General features: G+C 42.7%; 1 protein-coding gene and 1 long non-coding RNA gene across 2 annotated transcripts in view; one reads left to right on the top strand and one right to left on the bottom strand.

The window, feature by feature from the left end:
• Positions 1-14348, top strand: part of SLC1A7 (solute carrier family 1 member 7) — a 60459-nt gene extending 46111 nt beyond the window's left edge. Inside the window, exons 8-11 of the mRNA XM_026105364.2 lie at positions 3639-3833; positions 6702-6836; positions 10572-10671; positions 12980-14348. Of these exons, the coding sequence (XP_025961149.2) occupies positions 3639-3833; positions 6702-6836; positions 10572-10671; positions 12980-13216 (667 nt within the window). The 3' untranslated portion in view covers positions 13217-14348. The remainder of the gene's footprint in view (positions 1-3638; positions 3834-6701; positions 6837-10571; positions 10672-12979) is intronic.
• Positions 12664-16209, bottom strand: LOC135329061 (uncharacterized). Its single transcript, XR_010390264.1, has 2 exons — positions 15609-16209; positions 12664-13109 (listed from the first exon to the last, which is right to left on the bottom strand). It is a non-coding gene; the product is annotated as an uncharacterized LOC135329061 (long non-coding RNA).
• Positions 16210-23132: the final 6923 nt, after the last annotated feature.

Raw genomic sequence — 23132 nt, 5'->3', positions numbered from 1 at the left:
ACTGGAGAGGCAGGGACAGAGAAGAAGGACATTTCTCGTATCCTCTGATGCCAAACCCTCGGTCCTGGTATGGGCTGGCTTTGGCAACAGGCACCTATAGCAGTGTAAATAGCTCCTTTATATGATGTCAGTAAAGTCATTGACCCCCTTGCCCCACTCTGAGGTGTTCAGGCAGTGCAGCCTTGGATTTCCATCGTGCTGCTTTCCCCCCTCCACATGTCCCCATCGGCCCTGGTCTTGCCACCTTTTACTGCCCTGACCAAACAGTATTTGGCCTACAGACAAAATTCCTCTTGATTTTTACCCTTCCTCATTCCTATGGCATGAGGGAATTTTATTTTTCTAGGTCATCTTTCCATTAATGAATTAAAGCAGCATCTTCTTAGTGGTACATCCCATCAAAAGAAGCAATTTTCATCTTCTCTGAAGACAGACTATAAAACGAGTATTTCAAGGGTTTTTGCTGCTTATGAAACACTAAGATCTTGGCTATTGCACAGTGTAAATTAAAGGCAGATTTAGCAAAAAGGAGATGAGATCAGTTTGCTGATTTTTTTTTTTGAGCAAATATCAAAATGCATTTGAATGATAAGATAAACAGAGCAGGCTGCACAGCTGTTCTTCTGCAGTGACTAGCTGTCTTACTTCGTGGCTCACATTAGCGAGAGCTTGGCCTGATCGACCATTAGCTTATGCTCAGTCTCTGCAGCTGCAGAGCCTAATCCAGAACAAAACTGAGATAAGACTCTAAAAATATATTTTTAATTATCAGTGAGGTAGTGCTGGGAGAAGAAGATATCTCTCCTCTTAGCTGAAAGCTTTAGGAAACTTTTTAAAGGACTTAGCAGACTAAGATCAGTGCTTTAGAGTATTTTTCTCCAAATAAAATCTGCATGTCAGGCCTTCACATTACTGCTTCACTCTTTAACACCAGCTAAAGCGGCTTTCAAGAACACAAACTTTAACTAGTCTAATTGGAAAGACAAAACATTTATTTCAGAATCCTTTTTGCTTTTTTTTTTTTTAACACATTGACGTAGGCCATATGAATATAACTCAAAAATGACAGCAGAAACATTTTTTTTCTTTGCAACTTCTGAGTCACCAATAGCCGCAGTACAGACATCAGTCTGATAGGTACCAGATGATATATCGCAAGTAGAAATGAACAACTGTTGGACAAGGCAACCTCACCTAGGATACGCCGTATGATTTTTGTCATCTATATTCAGGAAAAATTCATTCAGACTAAACATGAGAGAAGGGGAGTCAGGGATGTAAAGGAAAAATCAGGTAAGAGAAGACTAAAGAAAGTCTGATTGGCTCAGTCCAGGCTGAGAGGGGAAAAAATTGATTTCTAACAATACATCTTGCATATGTCTTTAAATAAATCAGTCCAGCTATTACATAAAGCATATAAAAGCAAATTTAGTATAGACTGGAAAGAATTAAATCTAGATCAGAAGTTTAACTTCTGATCAGAACAGTGAGTTCTGGGCAGTTATTCAGTGGGAATAGTTAGGACAAAATACTAGCTTTGACATGTGGCATAATAAATGTAAGGGAGAGCACGTGGAATAGTTGTCTGCTGGGAAGATACCAGAATCTGCGACTTGGAAAGTTGCTTCCTTTCAATATCTTGCACGATGTTTTTCACCATCATTGCTCTTACATTCAGTTCACTTTCTTTTTCTTTTATAACAATTAATGAACTACAAAACCAACAACTAGTTATGTGCTGCATGTCTAACAGCACGAAATTAAAATGAAAGAAACACTTGACTCTGTGAATTAATGCACAAGATAAAAAGTTGAATTCTTGCAAAAACGGTGTCATACATTCAGTAGAAATAGGTATAGGACTTTCTGTTTGTGCCATTGGTGTTGTGGGATTCTTTCCTCAATTTTTTGTCACATCTCAACCAAATCCAAAGATGTCAGTCAGGTCAAATTTGCACCTTCCCAGCTCAGCTCTCTGCCCTACAAACATGAAGGCATTCGGGTTTAAGGCTCTGCTATGATCAGAGTGTAGGCAAGGTGGAAAGGGACTTGAAAGATTAACTTTTTCCTCCTCTTTTTCCCACAAACAGGTCAGACAGGGTTCTGTTACAGAACAACCAAGTGGCCTGGGAAAGACTTTTTAAAAAGCACATAATCTTCCAGAAATGAAGCAGCTTCAGGGAAGGGAGGCAATGAAGAGTAGGTTTAATAATTAATTCCTGCCAATGCCTGTAGCTAGACCTGTTACTGTGGTGGTCTGCTCCTAGTTACAGCTGTACCAGGATTTTCTGTTCTACATTATTGGTGCACCCCAGTCTTAGCCTTTTGTTTTATGAACATTTTATGGTTAACAATATAAAGAATTTCAGTCATTCACAAATGAATGGGCAAAAAATGATATGCACGCCTGAGGGAGGAATTACTTCTAATGTGTACTTTGGGGTATTATGCTTTACTGTGTTTGTTTTTCAAAGTAAATATTGATTAAATATTAGGGCTGACAGAATGAAAAAGTTCAATATAGGCCAGTTACCAGAGATAATCAGTTTTTTATTGCTTCCTTGCCCTTTCAGTTCACTTGCATACTTGGAGAATTACTTCTGCCCAGATTTTTATGGGCAATGACTGCCTATCTGTGGTAAATCATTCACCAGTCAGACATTTTAGGAAAAGGTTATAGGAAACAGAAATTGTAACAAAAGCATCCTCTGGTAGACTCTTCTTGTTCTCTTTGCATTTATATCGCAGGAAGTTACTTTTCCTTTTCAAACACTGACTGTTACTTCCTCAGACAGCAGCTTACACACATAGAGAATTACAGCTCCTACTCATGGAAACAGTTTGCTAATACATTCCTGCAGATTTGAGGTTATGATTTAAAAAGAGCTTTCAGAATCTCTCTACGATTTTGTAAGTCAAATGTAATGACTGATAGAAAGAACTTGTAGATCAAATGTGTTATATTTCATTAAGAACAGATAATGGTCATTATACCATTTAAGTATCACAGCCACATTGCTGTTGTGAGGCTAACAACACTGAGAAACCTGGACTGCCCAAACCTGTGAAAAGGTATCTACATTTCACTACTGGGGTCATGTAGTTCACAGAAAAACAGAAAATTAAACACATCAGTACCATGATACCAGTATTTGCCCATTCAATAATTATGTATCTCTGTAAAGAGTTAACTTTGCAATGCTTTTAAATTACGTTGTTATTTTACATCTATTTCAATCATCTCAGATATTGAGCAGTATATTAAAAGCTGTACCATTACAATGAAAATATCTTACCATTTGTATATTTTCTGCAATGTTAGTACATATTTTCCCTACAAATTTACAAGTCATAAAAAAGATCCCCTCACTCACTTGAATACAGTTTAGTTGCGCATGACATGTTAGTGAATGTGACACTGAATAGTAAAATGCAGAATGTCACAAAACTGGAAGGCCAGTAAAATATAGGATGAAGATAAACATGGTTAGGTATATTACTATTTAAAAATATATCCACCTTATTGAAAATGAGGAAATTTACAACCTGAAAATGTTTAATAATTTGTCTTCATTAGCAGAAGAAGAATGGAAGAGAGAAAATAATTTCAGCATGTGTTTTTTTGTGCTGTTTTGTAGTTCAGCCACCCTGCCTATCACTTTCAAGTGCTTGTTGGAGAATAACCACGTGGACAGGAGGATTGCGAGGTTTGTGCTGCCTGTGGGAGCCACCATCAACATGGATGGGACCGCGCTCTACGAAGCGGTGGCAGCCATCTTCATCGCGCAAGTAAACAATTATGAACTGGACTTTGGGCAGATTATTACTATAAGGTATAAACCTCAAGTTCCACACGTTGTGATTTGCTTCCCGTGTCAAATTCTCAAGTCCTGTTGAGAATTTGTCAGCCTCAAATGAAAGCTGGAGCTATCAGTATTTCTCCTAACTGAGGAGGGATCAGGCATTTGGTGAAAGACTTGGGGGAGCCAAAGAAAGCTGCATGATAGGGGTGTGCCAAGATGTACTGAGATAGTATTATCAGGGTAGGTTTTCATCAAGATGTTTTATCATCCAGATTTTTTTTTAAATGGCTGCTGTTAAAGCAGAAAACTTCATAAACAACTATGTTCTCAGTGGGTAGAGAGTGCTATAGCTGCATACTCCCTCCTTGAATGGTCTGTAATGGATCCAAAGGAACAAAAGATCCAGCTAAACAATTACTGCCAGAATAAGTTCACTGGCTGCCAAAGAATGCCTCAGGGACTGAAACCTGCAGGTTTCCAGCAGGGAACAAATGATTAGAAAAACATTCTTCTTAGTCAAAGCCTTGTGCAACACATTTGAGATCTACTTACCTACCCACCCACTGACCTCACCACTACTCCTTTTGCACTGCTGGGCCTTGCATATCTTCTGCTGTAGCTCAAAACCTTCAAGACAAGAGGAGGCGAGTCCTGAGACTAACCCCAGATGACAGCTGAGGTTTGCTGAGGGACTTTTGGGGAAAATGGGCTAGACTAGAAGCAGAAGAAATGAGCCGTGCCCATATGAACTCTTGCTTTAGGCTGTCCTCTCCGAAAATCATTGGAATGACCATGTGCTAAAATTTAGTCTTCTGTGATTTTTGCCTTTGGTGATGTTTTTAGAATGTGGTCCCAAAACATGGCCTAGACATAGCAGACATTACATATGTCTTTCAAGTGATTTCAAAAATATAAGGCGATTTCAAAATGTAAGGTGATTTCAAAAATACAAGGACAAGGAAGGTGATGGTAAATAGAAAGAAGGTAAGTTCTAAGTTTGTCTTAGCAGAACCTAATTTTATCTCTTTATTTTCATTGTGCATCTTAAGTGCTAGTACATAAGAACCAGGCAGAAGTAAAGACAGTAGGAGGAAAATACAAAGGAAGACCAAAAAAAATCCAAGAAAGACTGAAAAAAATCCAAAAAGAAATAGAAACACTAGCTTATAAAGGAAGGAGGGAAATAGGAAACTACAGTGGATGTAGCACCTAAATATTTGAATATCTGAAGCCAAATTCTATGGGCCACATCTGCCCCAGACCTTGATACTTTAGGACTTGGAGATTTGAAATCCAAATATTCCTCAGTACCAGGGTATTTTTGCCAGAGGAAAAAAAGTGTTAGGGAAAAAAAAGACTGGCCTACTTTGCTCATAGTTTGCGAAATCCAGATTGAGAGGCAAAGATCCTGTTCTCATCAACTGAACATATTATATGAAGAAACACCTACATTAAGGTCAACATGCAATGGAATAGCAGATGCGCTTGCATGTTCAAAGTTAGTTAAACATTCCTATTTTTGCTCCCAATTAAATCATAAGATGTTCTGGCCTGAAATGACTTAGGAGGCAGAAACAGTCCTAAAGGGCTAGTCAGTTTAGATCACTGATCTGAGACTCTTTTAATACTCATTACATTTAATTTTTATTCAAATACTGAGCTTCTGCCCCTTCCTTTCTATCTAAACTCTGCCTATTACAATGCTACTAGGATGCTATACAAGCTAACTTTTCCAAAATTTATTTTAAAAACTTTCTCTTCCCCCATCACATCCACATACAAATGTATATCTTTATTGCCGAAAAAGGTTCTAGTTATAAATACTAATGCTGCTATATTGATATGGTGTACAGCTGTGAGCAAGATACTGGATATCTCTATGTCTCAGTTTCCACATAGGTGAATATTGTTACCATCATTTTCCATCACGGGAGGAGGATGAGACTTAACTGCTCGCCAAGAGCTCTGAAATTCTGGCCTGATGAACGTGGTGGATTATCTGTGTATATGCTTTATGTCATCCTTTTACAATTGTCAACATTCATTGTGTTTTTTGTCTTTCTGCTGGATGGCCTAGCTCTTAAAAGTGGCCAGATGGGAGGAAATGAATATATCCAGTCACTTTTGCTCCTGGAAAAAGGAATGAAATCTCTCCCCTAAAAATAGCACTGATGAAAAAAAAAATGTTAAGCCTGCCAGGTCCACTCTTGCCCTGGCCTCCCATTCATTTCTGCTTGCCTCGCTGAAAAAATGGTGTGAAGGTCAAGCAGAAATACTTTCCAGAAATTGAAGCGGTACCGTCACATTTATGCTTGCTTCATATTTAGATCCAAGTATGCGAAGCCACGTCCTCCACAAGAACTTCACCCTTGGCCCAGGCTCCTTGGGACGGATTGGCACCAACGGCCTCGGCTGCCGCCAGCAGCGCGCTTGCCTGGCGCGGGAGCTGCCGATGACGACCAGGCTGTGCCTGCCGGGAGCTCTGCTGCCAAGGATGAAGCCGGGACGAGTAGCGACGGCAGATTTGTGGTGTGCAGCGCTGCGGAGACTCCAGATGGTGCCATGATCCATGAGAAGCTGACATGGCTCGGAGGAGCCCGCAGCCTTGCTGCTCCACCTTTCTCTTCACCGGTAGTTTTCAGAGATAACACAGAATTTCCCCACCAGAGCCAAGGCTGCAAGGTAGAGGGTGAGAACTGAGCACTGGGCAGATGGTTTGGCCCTTCCTTGCTCTCCGACCTGGCTTGCGTCCACCAAACCCTGACACTTCCCCGCAGTGCCTTGTGCAAGGATTCTGGCTCAGCAAAACGCCTGTAGGAACATGGTGGTGTTTCTTGCAGAGGGATCCAGCACAGTTAAAGCCAATTTAAAGCCAATTCCTTCCTTTCTCTGTTGAAGCATCACAGCGACCGCCGCCAGCATAGGTGCCGCAGGTATCCCGCAGGCTGGGCTCGTGACGATGGTCATCGTTCTGACCTCCGTTGGACTCCCCACGGACGACATCACGCTAATTATTGCGGTCGACTGGGCGCTGTAAGTAACATCAAGCTTCTGAGGTGTGGCGATGTTGCTGAAAAGGCAAACGTTCTCCAGGGATACATTCGTAAAAATATATGTAAACGGCATGGGAAGTAATTGTTTTGCTTGAAACAGCGCTGATGTGGCCTCAGATGAAATATTTTTTCCAAGTAGGCTCTATATTGTAAAAAGTGCAGGTGAATGGGAGAGAGTCTAGATGAGACTTGGGCAACATGACCAACAAGGAAAGGCTGCAGGAACAGCGTTTGTTTAGTTTAAAGCCAGAGCAGGATGAAAGAGATTGCCTCAGCAGTTTTTTAATATATATAAGATTGTTCTAAGGAGGACAATGATCAATTGTTCTTTACACTCACAGGGAGAGGGGTGGGGGGGTATGGAGAAGTAGACCAAAGTAGCTAGCTTAAGTCAGATCACAGAAAAACTTAAGACTGATTTTTATCCAGAAGGATAATCAGACAAGGGAGGATGTTGCACCTAGCCAACAGAAGCAGAGGTTTGAACTTAACACACTCAGAATAAGAGATACTTGTCACTCATGAAAACAGCCACCTTAAAAATCATAAGAAGTGGCTTATTTGGAGTTTCATCTTGTTATGTAAATGTCCATAAGCCACATAAACAATTTCAAATTCCTGAATAGGAACATGAATGGCAAAATAGTGGTACCAGCTCACTAGCATTTCTGATTTTTGATGATACAGTTCTATATAAAGCTGTATTCAACTTTTTCTTAACTCATCTGTTTGGTGTTCACATTCAGGCACAGTAATATGCTGTTGCATCAGTTAAGCTGACAGATTGTAACCTTGTCCAGGAGAAGGCAATGTATGTATCCACACTGAAATTTATTTAAGGGCCCAAAATTTCCATTTCTTATTTAATCTGAACAAAATATAACCTATTTTTTCATTACTCATCTTAACACAGTAAAGTTTCATTACATCAAGTTTCTGGGTAAAATGTTATTACAAGTTCATTCTATTTCCTATTTGATTCAACTTTAAACCACAGAATTTTTCTACAAAGAATTGGGAGAAGGAATTGTTTACTTTCATGTTCTGGGTAATACTATTTTTATTAATAGGAGTCATGAGGGTTGTGTTGTATGAATTTTTAAGATGTTTATTTTAGGAATATTAGAGAGATTCTTCTCTAGAGTATACATGATATTTGTGGTGGAGACCTGAACTTGGGCAGGGCAGTTCAGGTTTTAATAAAGCAGCCCTTCTAATACTAGTCACTGAAGTTCAATAGTTAACAAAGCACAACAAAACCAAAATATTTCAAGTTGTATTACAAAAGTCTTTTTCCCCTCTATATCTCTCAGTTTTCACCCAGCTCTTGCAACATCAACATTTCGTTGTTTTTCCAGTAAGTCTTCCAGCATATATGGGAATTATATTTCAGTTTGTTTTGCAAAACTTTCAGAACAACAGACAAAAGCTCACTCAGGTTATAGTTCCAGATGGTATTAAAAAGTGACCAAGGAGCACACCCAGCTTTTAGTCTTTTACAGATGACCTTTCATACAAAAAAAAATCTATTTCTATATTATGGCACTTGGTGGTTTCATGAGCCTGCAGATGCAAAATGTCAACATAGTTGACATGATGAATATTTCCAGTATTAGATTTGGAAGTACTGGAGCATGAGGAATGCTTAAAGAAGGTTGCTTAGATGATCTCACAAGACGGAAATACCTATTACAATGCACTGCAGGTATTACAACTCATTTAGGTAGCCACAACATGTATGTCAACTTCATACTTTATCTGGTGCCTAGACACAAAATAAAAAAATCAGAACATTTTTCAGCCAACTTATTAAATATGAGGTAAAAGTTTTGCATCTTTGATTATAATATCATCTAAAGCTAAAATACCGTGGCAACATATGGTACAGGTGCTCTCACTGAAAGAAGTGCCACTAGCAGCAGGTGTGCTTCTATCCGTAGATAAGGCAACCTGCTCGGTACAAGTATAGACCGTAACTGGCCAAACAACATGCAAAGCAATCCCATTTGCTCAGGAGTTTCAACATGGTGCTCTATTTCCTCAGAAAAACTCTGTCTTCAGACAGAGGCTCCTAAGCAGAGCCCGGAACAGAGGGGAAACTCTGGAGCTGTGTTCATACAGCTTCTTCCCCAACACAACTGACTCTGCGCAATCCAAAATTAACAGTCCAGAATATCTTTCCAGAAATCAACATCTGATGATCAACTAAGAAAAAAAACAAACTATGATGTCTCCGTGTAACAGGAACATCTATCAATATGCACTGTAACAGTATTTGTCCCTAATTCACCTGCAGAAATCTTCCTCAAGACAAAACCCCAAATCAGAACAGCAGGGATCAGAAAAGTGGATTCAGGAAACAAGCGCAGAAGGGGGTCCTAGATCCTGCAAACTTGTCCAGGTCTTGGTTATCAAACATTATCAGTGAAGTTACTTGCAATTACACACAGTAATTGCAAGTGCAAGTGTAATTGCAAGTGCAATTTGGATATCTGCATGCAAAGAACTATTAGTGCAGAAACTGCTCATGCTAATTAGGCATGCAATTGCATCAATATTTGCATGTATAGAATACATGCCTGAAATATATGGGAAAAAAAATCAGCCTACAGTTTAAATTTTGTTCTATATTAAGGTACATGATCTGAAGTCTGAGCGTTGTTGATGTTGGATTGTCGTTCTCTTTAATAAGCCAAACATCTGGAGATTTTTGAATCTCAGTTTTATAACCCACATTTATAAATTAAGTTACCAATAGGACACAGTTTTCAGATGTGTGTGTTTTCCTTGGAAGAGACTTAGTATATTTCAGACTTACAAGCTATATAGTCTATTGAAATCTCACCAATTTTAATTAATAAAATTAAAAGTAGTTTTGAATGTAACACCTGTCTATGACAACCACTAACTTTTGTGGATTTACAGTCAATTTTTTATAGATTTATTTAAATGGTGGTGGGTAGAGGACTTAAACAGGACAGAACTGGTCCCGTATGAACAAATGAATCAGTGAAACTGATTATATACAAAGTACTGTCAAACAGACAAAGCTAAATTGGAAAAAGGAATGTAACTGAAAATGAAAAATCTTTAAGAGACACTGGTAGCCATAACAAACAAAGCTTTTTCAGAAATGAACATACACTGCTTGCATAGTTTGTAAGTGTAGTTGTTCAGCAATCTTCTGAAAAGCTGTAAATTGTATTCTGCAAACTCCAGCAATACAACAGTCTTTTTAACTAGCACTTTGGTCGCTGAGATTGTAGAACTGAGTCCTTAATAGCTAATTCAAGGTACTGGTTATACTGGCTGCCCTCTACTTTGAGTCAAGACATTTGCAGCAACAGCCTCCAAACCAGGCCATAGTGCTGGACCTTAACACAAAAACTCAGACGCAAATGCAGTCGCAATGTGCTGTGGCAAACATCAGAAGCGCTGAATCGGTTTGCACTTGTAGGCAGGCATAGCTGCCCCACTTAACTCTGCTGCAAATTGAGGTATGTGGCAGCACAGAGCACGCAACAGGCTGGAAATCCCAACTAAGCAGCTAAGGAACTGGTGGCTTTCCCATGCCAAACTCCTTACTTCCATGTCTAAACTAGTTAGCTCATACAAATAGAGCCAAAATGGCTTTCAGCTATAAATAATACAGTGATGAAGGTGTGGGCAGGTGCTGCAAGAGCCAACGACTTATCAGCACTGTTTCGTTTGCCAGAGACAGGTTTAGAACGATGATCAACGTCCTGGGAGATGCCCTGGCGGCTGGGATCATGGCCCACATCTGCCGGAAGGAGTTCGTCAAGGACGGGGACGAGGTAACAGCACCATGGCCTCGGTGAGCCAGCGTGAGCCCTATCGCGGCCAAGAACCCGCGAGCTCTTGGCCTCCCGCGTTCGTTGCATCTGGTTTGTAAAAGGTGTTTCGGACGCAGGACAGAACTGGGCGATGCGCTGCCTCGCCAGGTGGGGTGGAGGGGTCCTCTTCCAGGAGGTCATGCAAAAAGCCACTCAGATTCAAGCCTCTCTATTTTATTTTTATTTTTATTTTTTTTAAGGAACCTGCTGCAAAAGTCTCATAGCAGACACAGGCAGGTAGTAACATGGTCATACAGCCAAGGGGAGGCTGGGGTGCTAAACCCCCCCAGGGAGCAGTGCTGCCTCTGGCCCTGTTCCGGCATCTGCCAGGCAGCTGTATCTGGCAGCCTGGGGCTTGGAGCAGGACAGGGGCAGGCACACAGTCCTGCAAATGCACGAGGTGCTGGACTAGCGAGTCCCACAGTCAGCAGCAAAGATCCAACAGGCCTGTATGGGGTCCTGCTTCCAACCTGTGACCAACATTGCAAATGTGGCAAATGTCCTTGAGTATTGGCATGTGCAGGGGGAGGTAAAGGTACCTGTAAGTGTGTTTATGCATAAGCTCACAACAAAAGCAGCTTCCGTGGGCATTTCAGGCCATTATTCTAGCAGAATTTGAAGCCACTAGTACAAGAGTTTTCCCTCTGGACTACCACAAACCCATTGCTCCATTCAAGGCTTCATGCTCAGGCATCCTCTTGTATTCCTGCAGTGAATACAAGCCCCTCCTTTGTCTTTGTTTTTCCTTCTCTATATTATATTCCCTAAACCACATATACCTCCAAATTCTGCCCCTGCCTCCCTCCTCTCCCATGTTTTTTTTTTTTTTTCTCTTCTTTCTTGGCATGCACCAGTCAGTCTTTCCTTATACCTGCAACTGCCCCTCATACTCTTCCTTCAGATCCCTCCCTGAAGGAGGTTCCTGCGCTGCCTCCACGAGCCCATCGCGCTCGGAGGTGCTGATCCCCAGCCCTTTCAGCTAACAGCAGACCCGCACTAGCTTCCTTCCACAGGGACAGGATATTTCCTACAGAAAAGGGACTTCACAGGGACTGAGCTGCAGAAGGCATGCGTCAGTCCTGCCTGTTATCTATGGTAAACTACTCAGTATAATAGCCAAGTTTTACTTCTGTTGATATTTCTCCCATTTTACAGCCAGTCTTTCTGGTAAATCCTATTCCCATGCCTTCCTGGAACATCCATTTAAAATTCCAACTCTTTCAAGTTTTATATAGAAAGAAAGCCTCTGAGGTACTCAGCACCTGCAGTAATTCCTAATGATAGGGTTAGGCCTGAATACATTGACCACATATATGGCCAATTACAGAAAACTGAATCTATGACTTAATGGCAAGGTATGTCACGGGTTACAAAGCCAGAAGCGTAGCCTGGCTTGCTGCAAACACAGGCCTGCAGGCGTTTCATCGCTGTATTTAGACCTCAGTCCTGGAGCAGAGCATTCAGATTTCAGCAGGCTTCACTCGAGAAGAGATGTTTCAAAACTATAAAATCCCTTCTAAAGGATTATTTAGTCATCTGTGATGAGATTCTTTTTCTTTGCATCATGCTCAATAACTGCATTAAAATATACCATTAGTCTGCCATGCATTTTGGCTGCATAATTCATGGAGTTAGTAATGTATACCCAAAGGCCAAATTTTCTCAGCTGCAAGCCCACCTCTTCTCTCTGCCAGTATTTACGTCTTATTTTCCCCATCAGCACTTCTGGTTTGACTTAAAGGGCACTTCAATATATAACTTATGAATCAGTCAATAAAATCCTCTTTATTTCTTCGGAAGTAGCACAAACTGCAGAGACAGGTGTTAGCTCACTAGGTTAGAAGAAAGGCAGAAGGTGGCATCAGATGACTAACTGGACTATGTAATAGTGCTCAAAAGCAAGCACCACCCAAAGCTCAGCATACTGGTTATTAAGAGTCCATATCGTTTAAACTTGGTCCAGAAATTCTGGTCTTTATTTACAGTACTTATATCGTTTTAATGATGCAAACAGTTATTACTGTGGGTATAAGCTAAATTACAGTTGTGACAGAATTTGCATTTTTAGAGACCTAGAGCCTCTTTCACTTCACCCAGATGGTACAAAGATGCCTCAGTGTACAGGAGAAGCAGGTCCTGGCAGTCTGTGGAAGCCCTAGATAATCCTGGCGAATGTAAAGCAGAGCACAGGCTTTCAAAGTAAAGATTTCTTTCCTGTGGTCTACAGCAAACAGTGGCAGTATTCCAAATCTTAATGCTTCTCACGCAGGTGCCGTTGATCTGTGAACCTAAGCCTCTCAACGTCCAGCAGATTGTGGCTTGCCAGCGAAACGGCTGCGTGAAGACCATGGATGAATCTCACGGACCAGAAACAGGGAAGGGGCTTCAGCACCACATACCTGTGCAGGTGGAGCAAGAAGAGAGTCCAGTGGAGAATCACACGAAGAAATCCAGCAGTAAGGACCACTGCACTATCGAAATAAATGAACTAGAAACGAATGTGTAACTGCTGCACTCGGTGGGATCTCATACGCAGTGACCTGATACCCAGTCTCTACCTCACAGCTGGAAGAGGGACTCTTTGCCTTGAACAGAAAACTGTGGCATTACGGCCACTCTGCTCGTACCGGAGCTAGGCGACCAGCTGTGAACGTCAGGAAAGGCACACGGCTTGCGAGAGACACGGGCTTCTTTAGGTGGAAGGTTTTAATACTGAGACATTAACTCATGGACAACTTCTCTTTTACCTCTGCACAAACTTATTTGACTCCAAATGTAGTATTTGACATTCCTTTTGCTTTTTTTATTTTTTTTTTATTTGACCCTTTTTGATTTTCTAAAAAAGCCTTCTTTTTTTGTGAATCTCAGTAATTACGAACACGGTATTTATACAGATTTTCCGCTGTGTGAAAACATTTCACCAAAATTGCTGAAGATGCTAATTTTGTCTAATATTTGCTAAATAAAGAGTTCGTGCTTAGTTTTAGGAGAGCAGTAAGAAAAAATCATGCTGATTTCCTGATCTCAAGGTTTTATATGTATTACTAAGTAACACTTCAAATGGAGGGGACGCAAAATACTCATTTTTGCAAGAAAACACGTTAAGTTATTTCTGATGGGCAGCCTTCAGAGACAGGCACTCACGTGTGATAGGTAACAGAGAATCCCTAGGCCATTGCAGAGCACAGTTTGCCTTCCAAGTGCCAGATTTATTAACCTTTTTTTAACCTAACTCTTCAGTAGAGTCAGTACCATGTACACGCGGTGGCAGAGGCAATGTTGACCCTAATCCACGAGCACTGGTGCTAACGTGTCCCCTCCTGTGCCCTGTAGGCTGTTGTACTGTAAGTATGTGTAAACTCAAAGCTCAAGCTCTTGAACCATATGCTCCATCCTAAAGGCAGACTGATCACAAGCTGGAAGCTAAGGCTGATGAGTAATATTTGGGTTTTGTGGGGAGTTTGCTGTGGAAACCGGCCCATTATTTTTCATAATTCAGTACATTGAAATTACTTTCTTTCAACTGTCTGCTGAATCTTTCAGTTACAATAACATCTGCTGAGTTTGTTTCCAATGTCTGTGATAGAGAACATTTTTAATAAACTTGCCACTGCAAAAACAGCCTGTCTGTGCACTTCTACTATGAGTCTTATTTCTCTACCAAAAAGCATAATGGAAGTGAGGAGAACACAGACTGTGTGCCAGTTCATGCCAGTTACATTTAGCTACTTGTGGCATATCAGTTCCAGATATTGTAGCACCAGCCACATATTATGTTGTTCCCATAGAAAAAAACAACCCAGACAAAAAAGACAATTTCTGCACTGGCCAGGAATAGACATGCTTCACACACATGGTAACAGTTTTACTGCGATGTGCATATTCACCTCTTCTTTGAGGGAGCCTGTTCAGACTATTTCTCTTGTTATGGCAACCAGTTGCGTCACCTCAAGTGCCAAGGGGTGACGCAGGGACAAGAACAAGCAGCCAGGGAGGAAACAGCGCAGGTGCTTGCGGAGAGGGCAGGGTCTCCGCACATTGACTCTGCCCACGCACCATGCCAAGGTGCCCTAGTTTGCCAAGCAGAAGGTGCCGACAGCCTTCCCACCATCCTCCCCTCCAGCCACGTGCAACCTCTGCCTAACTACTAAGTGCAGATCCTCTTGCCTGCTCTCCCTGGGGGCATTTACCTAGCCTGACACTTGAGCCCTGCTTTCAGGATGATCCTGCGCACAAGGCCGCTCCGCACCCCCAGGACCTCTCCCATCAGTGAAGCGCAAGGAGGGCTGATGTATGTTGACAAGTTTCCCATCTAGGCTGCTGTATCTGAGAACTCAGAAATCGCCTCCAAAACAAGCTTTTCAAAAAGCCTCTTTTTCCTCACGTAACCTTGACCTAGTGCCGGAGATTCTCCTTTTTTTGCTCCACAACGCAGCCACAACAAATGCTGACAGCCAAACGGACACTTTCTCCAGAAGTTTTGAGGAATAGCAGCTTAGTGGTGTCTCAGAACACCGATCTAAGCCAAATCCAGTGCTAAGAAATTATTCAACTTCTGCAAGGTGAACTTCATGAGATAAAACATCACAGGCCAGAGGAAGAAGCCAGCTGTGCTCCACAAGAGCCGCACAATAATGAACAACACCGAGTTTTGCCCTTTTTACCCTCTCAATCTGGCAGGTGGGGAATGGAGAAGTCTTACATGTAATGACACATTTTACCAGAATCAACAGGCAGGAAGGGTATTTTAAAATTAACCTTCTGCATCCAAACCCTACTCATAGACTGTTGAAATGCATTATTTTTTTTACATTACATTGCTGGCATCTTTAAAGCTCACCTTTTATACCAGTATGTGCCTCCCATTCGCCCTAAAAATTACACCAGCCATAACTTACCATTGCCTCAGGGAGACACTGCAGTTGCTTGGAGCTGCTGTTTGCTGTGGCCCATTTTGCTGGTCCACCCTCCTTCCAGAGCAGGTTTATTTTCCATCGCTGCTGTCTAGGGCCTCCCACCACAGCTGCAGCCGCAACGGGAAGCAGGCGAGAGGAAGGCAGCGGGCCGGTTTCTCACTTGCTCGCTCTCATTTGCAGTATCAAACGTTGCTGACTGGAGGATTACAGCCCTTCAGTCCCTCGTTCTGGTAAAGACACCTTGCTGAGCATAGCGTGACCTTGACAGGAGCAGCTGACGGCACTAAGAGCCCAAGACCCTGCCTGAGGTTACAGCGATGCCGGCTGTGAGCTTTTCCCCGTGTCAGCTATTCGCCGTGTCTCACGGTGCTTGTTGTCAGCTTGACGCGTGGTGCAGCTCGGCTAGCGACGGGTTCCTCCGCGCATCTGCTTGTATGAATCTGTTCACGCTTCCCAGCTACGCGTCGCACTCCTGTCCAGCTGAAATAGTGAAGTTGTTGACTAAGTTACGGTGCAACTTTTGTATTGGTAAATACGTTTCTCCCCCTTTCGGTGCACTAAAGCAAGCATGTGAGCCTAATATTCTCAAAACATTTACCCAAAAGTCAATCGCTAATTACAACAGCCTGCATGGAAGAAATTCAAGTATATGCAGAAAGAAAGCATTTCTTAACTGGCAACATTCAGCAGTATTTTGAAGTTGCCTTTAAATTTAGCTATTTAAAGTATACCCAAGAGTCACTAGCAGAGGGTGCTGAGTGGGGAGAGGTAAAGAAGGAGGCTAGCCTACACATTGGCAGAAATAACATGGGAAATTAGCTGAATTCATGTGCTTATCAGAGACTCTAGCTTTATGCTGGTTAATTTTCACCACTGTTGTGGCATAACACGTCACCAAAGACATTTAAAACAGGCTCTTGAGGATTTTGCCAGTGCCAAGGAAGTTTGGAAGTGTTGAACTGCTGTAACAGATCCTTGTGCAAGATCCAGCACTGGGGGAAGGGGACACTGAGGTATCCTGCTGCCCCGACTGCCAAAGAAACACCCAAGAGCTTTTGACAGCCAACCTGACGTATACAAGTTTATGGAACTAATGCAGTTGCTCATGTTCTCAGCTACTCTTAATCGATGTTGCTTAATTGGCTTAATTGCAGCTAGGCTTATTTGTATCACCTGAATATCTATCCCACCTCCAAATAAGATGACCTAAATAATTAGCTGAAATATGAAGGTCTACAAAAAGACTCCTCCCATGCTATACAAGCAATTACAATTTAGAAAATGCAGCAGCACTGTGATACCACCATCTGATGAGCTCTCTCTTTCAATTCCACAACAAATGTTAACATCAATTTTAGTCACTTTTTAACAACAGCAGAAGTGCCTGCCAGCCGGCCAGATGGATACCCTTGAAACAACCTCTGACTTTTCTACTTTCTGTAAAAAACAGGGTAACTACTAGCAGAAGGTGGTTATGTGTGCAAGCAAAATGCCTAACCTGGGAACTGAACTGAAGCTGAAAAACTCAGGCTGCCTTTGATCTTGCACATGCTAAGTGCTCCTGTGGCTGTGCCTCCACTCAAAGCCAGGTGCGTTTTTACATCAAGACGGGTATTTTGCATTGCAGCCACAGGGGCAATGAGGAATGGGTGGTTCTCCCCTCCAAGCACTAAACTGGCTGAGATCAGGCTCACAGCCCTCCAGCTGAGGACTAAATACAGGGAGGACACAGAGCAGCGTAGGTTTTTCCACACGGATGCTACTGCTACCCAGCCTGATGTGGTGGAGCACATCTTTCTGCAGTATTAATGGATGGAAAAAAATCTGACTTCGGACCGTCCAGAAAAGAGGCTACAGAACAGACAAATTTAATGCCTCTATTCATTAAGGGTGAGATGTAAATGAACTGCATGTTAAATTTCTCACTTCAGCCTATGACTTCACAAACAATTAAGGAGGCAATATGTGCTCAAAATGACATTCCCCACCAACTGCTTTGGGCATGCTGATCGATACCTCTGGAGTTTATAAGAGGGTTTGTCCCACATAACCTGAAACGGAAGGGATCCATAAAACCAGAAGGCTGGTCCTGATTTAGTTCAACTCAGTATTCGCTGCTCTGGACTTCCCATGCAATCATGGGCAAGTGATCACGAGAATGCAGGATTTGTTTCTCATCTAAAACAGAGAAAAAGTCATTTTCTAATTCAACAGGGTGTTGCATGGCAAGAATAAATCAGCTAAAGACTGAGACTGTTACATAACACATTAATGGGGACTCATATGATTGCCTTGGATTATCCATTTCCATCTCCCTGCAAGCGCAGGATCACTCTCCGGAGTATTCACAGGAGTCACCAGGCCCCTGTTGTCAGTGACAGAAACTCCGATTCCGTCATTTATAAATCAATAACGGCTGTTTCTCCATGGAACGGGAAGGAGTTTGGCAGAGCTGTGACTATAAAATATTTCAGATATTTTATAGGCCTTAAAACACAGCTGCCTGTTGCTGAGAGAGGGGTATTTTGGAGAGGGGATAAAGGTGGCTTCAGGAAGACAAGATGGTGAGTATTGCTAGGGGCAGCTGAGACGATGAGTGTTTGGCCACCTCTTGCCCCGCATTAGAGTCAAACCTCTTCTGTCCTTGCTGGCTCGAAGGTACCAAGAGCTGGGAGCCGAGGCGTGGAGCAAGGCAGCCCCCTTCTCGCACAGCCTCTGCCTGTGAGCCACTGCTTCTTGTATTTGCGATATGATGAACTCATCTGTATTCCTACGAGGATTTTGGTGGCAAAGCGTCGTGTCCTGCCTTCCAAACCAGCACTGAGGCATGAGCCCCATGCAACGACAAGCAAGTGCTGCTGCTGAAGTGTTTTTGATTAAATATCATAACAAAACCTAGACCTCCCGGGCCACTGGGAATTACAGATGTGCTCAGGAGTGATCGGTTTTGCATTTCAGGTACCACCACGAGAGGTTTTTCTTCTGGAAGGTTCAGAGTTTGGCAGCTGCTTCTTTAAAAGCGCTTTTCTTTCACCACAAACGGATATCTGCATTTCATTTAGGAATGAAATACATGTTTCTGAGTGTCTGCACACAAATACTAACTGCAAGCCAGAATCTAACCCATCACATGAAACTTACTGTAGTTAATCGTTGCATTTGAACTTTCCTAATAAGGATATAATCTTTCTAACTTTTTTCCCCCCCCAAAGAAGGGTATTTTAATAAGATGGAAAAAGCAGGGGAAGCAAAAGAAGAAATGTTTTTGTTCAGTGATATATCACATTACATCTGCTGCAAATAGTGTATGGGCTAGACGGCAAAACCAAAAGAATAAAAAGCTTGACCTTGAGATGTTTCATTATGATTTCACTGCTTCTGGTGGTTTTATTGGGTTTTACCACTAGCCTATTAAACACGTGGAAATTACACACAACTAAGTCAAACTAAATATTTTCAACTCTAATCTTCCATCTTCTTTTCCATTTAAATACTCTAAATAGTTCTTTTATTTTTCATGGATTTTCTTGCAAACAAACTCAAAGTGCAGAGATTTGTGTAGTCCATAGTTTTTTGATAGTTTACTCAGTAAAAGGATGCTCATTGTTTTAGAATAAATCATCCAATCTTCTCTCTTTTTTTTTAAATAGAATAAAGCATTTCTCCAACACGAAATTCTTCCTAACCAAATGTGTGGGGAGAAAGCAGTCAAAACGGACAGGAGGTTTTGCATCCAGAACTGTGGTTGGACCTAGGTCTAGCAGAAAGCTCGGCAGGGACGTCTCAAGGCTCTCCTCTGCTCGATAGGTTTTCCACAGCGACTTGGCTTGTCCCGGACTGTTGTTTTCTCACTGGTGCCGTGCTCAGGACTAAAGGAAGGTTTCTCACTGTACTTTTTCCTCCGATTATCTGCGGTGCTCCAGAAGAAATTGCACACAAGGCATTGGAGGGTTATCAGCATCCCAGAGCTTTTGGTCCTACCCTCTCTGTACAGCAGGTGGGAACCACCCAAGTGAGAACTCCCCTATCTTTAACACATCAGTAAAATGTTTTGGGCTTTATCCTACTGCTGCAGTTGAGTTTAATAGCGCTGGTAGAGAGGATCACCACAAGCAAGGGGAGACGTCTGGCGTGCTATATAAATAACCAAAGCTAATTTTAATTCCGTAGGAAAGAAAAACCCTAGTTAAAAAAAAAATTTTGAAAACAAATTTCTTGGACTGTCAACCAACACGCAATTATATCCTAAGGAATAAAAGCACGAGACTCGTATTCATTCCTTGTCTGCAACCGGAGCTGAGAATATAGTAAATCAATTGGAATTTTTGATCAAAACCGAGATTCCCGACAGCATCATAATCATAGGCTAAAAGCAGATTCTGGAATCACCGCGGGGAAAACTCAGCGAGTCGGTACGGTTGTCCGCTGAAACTGCGCTAGCCTGCTTCCAACCCGCTTAAGGAAGGACTTCGTTACCGATAGACTGTTTAATGACCTTGGACACTGCTGAAGCATTTTTGTGGAAACACTTCGTAAAGCCGATTATTAGAACACATTTCTTCCCCGCTGCCTCCGCGTACGTCTCGCAGCCGGCTGCCTTCGCAGCGGCATGAATCAGAGCTGCAGGGCACACCAAGATTTTCCTCGTTAAGGACAGCGAGTTCTCCAGGGAATTTACTCACGGCTCTTACATTAGCTACATAATAAAGCAGTGACACTGGCCTCCATAAATTAATCCCACTAGAAACGAAATGCCTGGGATAAACAAGGATAAATTCATATTATACGAACCCTCAATATGTTTCAGTCTGCAGGATAACTATTCCCAGACCCAGTGAAAAGACTCACCAATGTCACAGTATAGAGTGAGAGCAATTAACAGGCCACTGTAATGAACTTTCTGGCTGCTTTCTGCTTAACCACCGCTGCTCCTGGATGGCCTAGCCATAAGCAAGTTGCCTCAAAACCGAGTGACTCGTGCAAGTTTCCCAGGAGACTGCTTCCCATCAAAACCAGTATCTGAAAATTATTATGTAAAAGTATTATTGTAAAGTTTTACTTTGTTTGGAAGCAAAATCAAGAAAAATATCTCGTAAACACGGTGATGTGGTAAACCGAGCTCTTGTCCAGCGTCGGGAAGCACTTTGGAAGCGAATGAGTACGAAGCCCCGACGCTGTCCCTGCAGCCACCGGGCGCGCGTGAAGAAGAGCCCATCGTGGCAGGCAAAACTTGCTCCATCTTGAAGCTTGTCTAGCAAAGCTGCAGGAGGAAGTAACGGAGCAGAAAGGCAGTTTAATGAGGCAGGTGGCTACCCATAAAATTTCTTTCTGCTGGCTCCAAGAAAGGAGGAAAAAATCCACCAAGTCCCCAAAGCAGTGTTTCTTTCGGGCAAGGAGGAGGAGGGTGGTTGCTCTCTCCACACCCTGCAGAGGACCCGGCAAAGCCGGGCTGCCGAGACGCCACCTTGCTCCCCGGCACCAGCAACGATGGGTTTGTTGGGGGCTGCTGCAGATCCCCCTGCCGAGCCCGGGATTTCCCCAAACTCACTTCTCCTTAGAAGAGCATCTCCTTTTTTTGTGGAAAGCTTCTACTTTACCTTAAACCCCAAATATTCCAGCTGGGAAAGGACACCGCTGCAGGGTCGGGCAGCAAGGCCCTCTGGGGCCACCACCACAACCTCGTTTCCCCCAGGGCAGCTGCCAGGCTGTGCCCAGCAGACCCTCCCACCTCAGGGGAAAATGCAAAAACGCAATTATTCTGCGTTATTTTTTCCCACAAGCTCCCAAATACCAAGTCCCCAGGGTCACCTGGCAGAGACGTGGGGACGGGGCGCCCGGAGCAGCGGCAGAGCACCAGCGCTCCGGGCACTGCCCCACGAGGTTCAGGAGCTGAACCTGGAGTAAAAGCTATTTTGGGCATCCACTGAGCCCTTGACAGCTTAGGCGCCGCATCTGCACCCTTGTTGCAGTGAAAAATTGTATCTGAGCTCAAAAAAATCCCAGGTTTTTCCCTCTTTTGTGCAGTATTCACTGTGTTGAAGAAACAAACTAATACGTCAGTCTGCATGAACACCATTCATGTGCAAATGTGTACTTAGAAATAAAATTACCAACTGGGTATTTTAGACTTGACGTTTTCACTATCCATACAGGTATCTAAGTATTAGTAGCTTTCTCTTCTTCTTTTCCCCAAATCTGAGCAATTGACAGGAAGAAAGTTAAATGGAAACGATGGCTATGTTGTCTCTCACTGGCCCACCTCGGTCTCAGGCGCGGCCAACTTCCCAGGTCTCCTCATTTTCAGTAAAGGGAATAAGAAAAGCCCCTGACCCGGGCCCTGCTCCTCTGAAGGCCTGGGTTGGCCTGGGGCTTACAGGCACCATCTGCGGCAAGGAGAAACGTGGGCTTAGTCCTGTGGACTTCTGACTCTCCCCATCACCTTTCATGGATCCTCGTTATCACTGTGAAAGGAAGAAGCAAACCCTAGCACTTTGGTTTGACCGCTTCATGTCCGGTGCTAGTGATACCAGATAAAGAAAAATGAGGAATCAAGCCTGTGGTTCTCCTTCACCATCCTCTTACAGGATGATCAAAAGATGGGTTGTTTTGAGCCTTTCATGTGGGGTGGGGTGGGGTGTCTTTTTTATTGGTGGGACCCATCCCCTTTAAAGGACACATTCAAAATGCAGGTATTTTGACATAAACAGAAGAGTTTCTTAGATTTCATTGAAATTGCTTCATATTGTACAGGTCTACAGGACACACTTTAGTCAGTTGAAGGTGAGTCCTTGTAGATGGGCCTCCTTTGACAACGGCTGACAGTTGCCTAAGAAGTTTGATGCTGTAAATATGACCTTGAAATCTTGGGCCTGATTCTACAAGGTGCTTAAAGGCGCCTGAGCAGCATCCAACACACCAGGCTCTCAAGCAATTCGAGGGGAGTCTGGGGCATCTGACTTCTCCTGAGATCACAGTGTAAGAGACTCAAGTTTAAAGACAATCAAAGGGTTGTGTATAAAACTGCACAATCTACAAATTCTCAACTTATTTTGGAATACAAGGAGTTGGGTTGTTTCACTGAAGACTGGCAAAGCTGCCACTGGGGTTTGCAGGAGATGAGATAATTGATTTAAGCCATGTTCTGTAAACATTTTACATACAAATCTATTCCAAAGGTCAGCTGGAAGGGTATTTTATCACTCAGCTACACACCTGGTATTCAAAAATGTGTTTTCTTGTAATTATTTAGGGCTAGGCTTTTGTTTTGTTCAGGAAGTAACCTTTCCTTCTATGATCCGTGACCGCGTTGAATTGGCTAAGTTGGGAACTGGCAACTTGAAATTGCTGTTATGTGCTATGGAAACCAAAAGGGAGAGTGTGGAACTAGATCCTCTCCAGCAAGAAAAACAGCTGGTGAAAAATTAAGCCAACTATGTCTGTAAGTAAATCCTGGAATACAGTATGCAAAACAACATGTGTTCAACCAGAAATTCTCATAAGAATAAA

The sequence above is a fragment of the Dromaius novaehollandiae genome, chromosome 8 (assembly GCF_036370855.1).
Source record: "Dromaius novaehollandiae isolate bDroNov1 chromosome 8, bDroNov1.hap1, whole genome shotgun sequence".
NCBI classification, from domain to species: domain Eukaryota; kingdom Metazoa; phylum Chordata; class Aves; order Casuariiformes; family Dromaiidae; genus Dromaius; species Dromaius novaehollandiae.
Note: the sequence above shows the minus strand (reverse complement) of the source record. Positions and strands in the feature narration are given on the sequence as shown.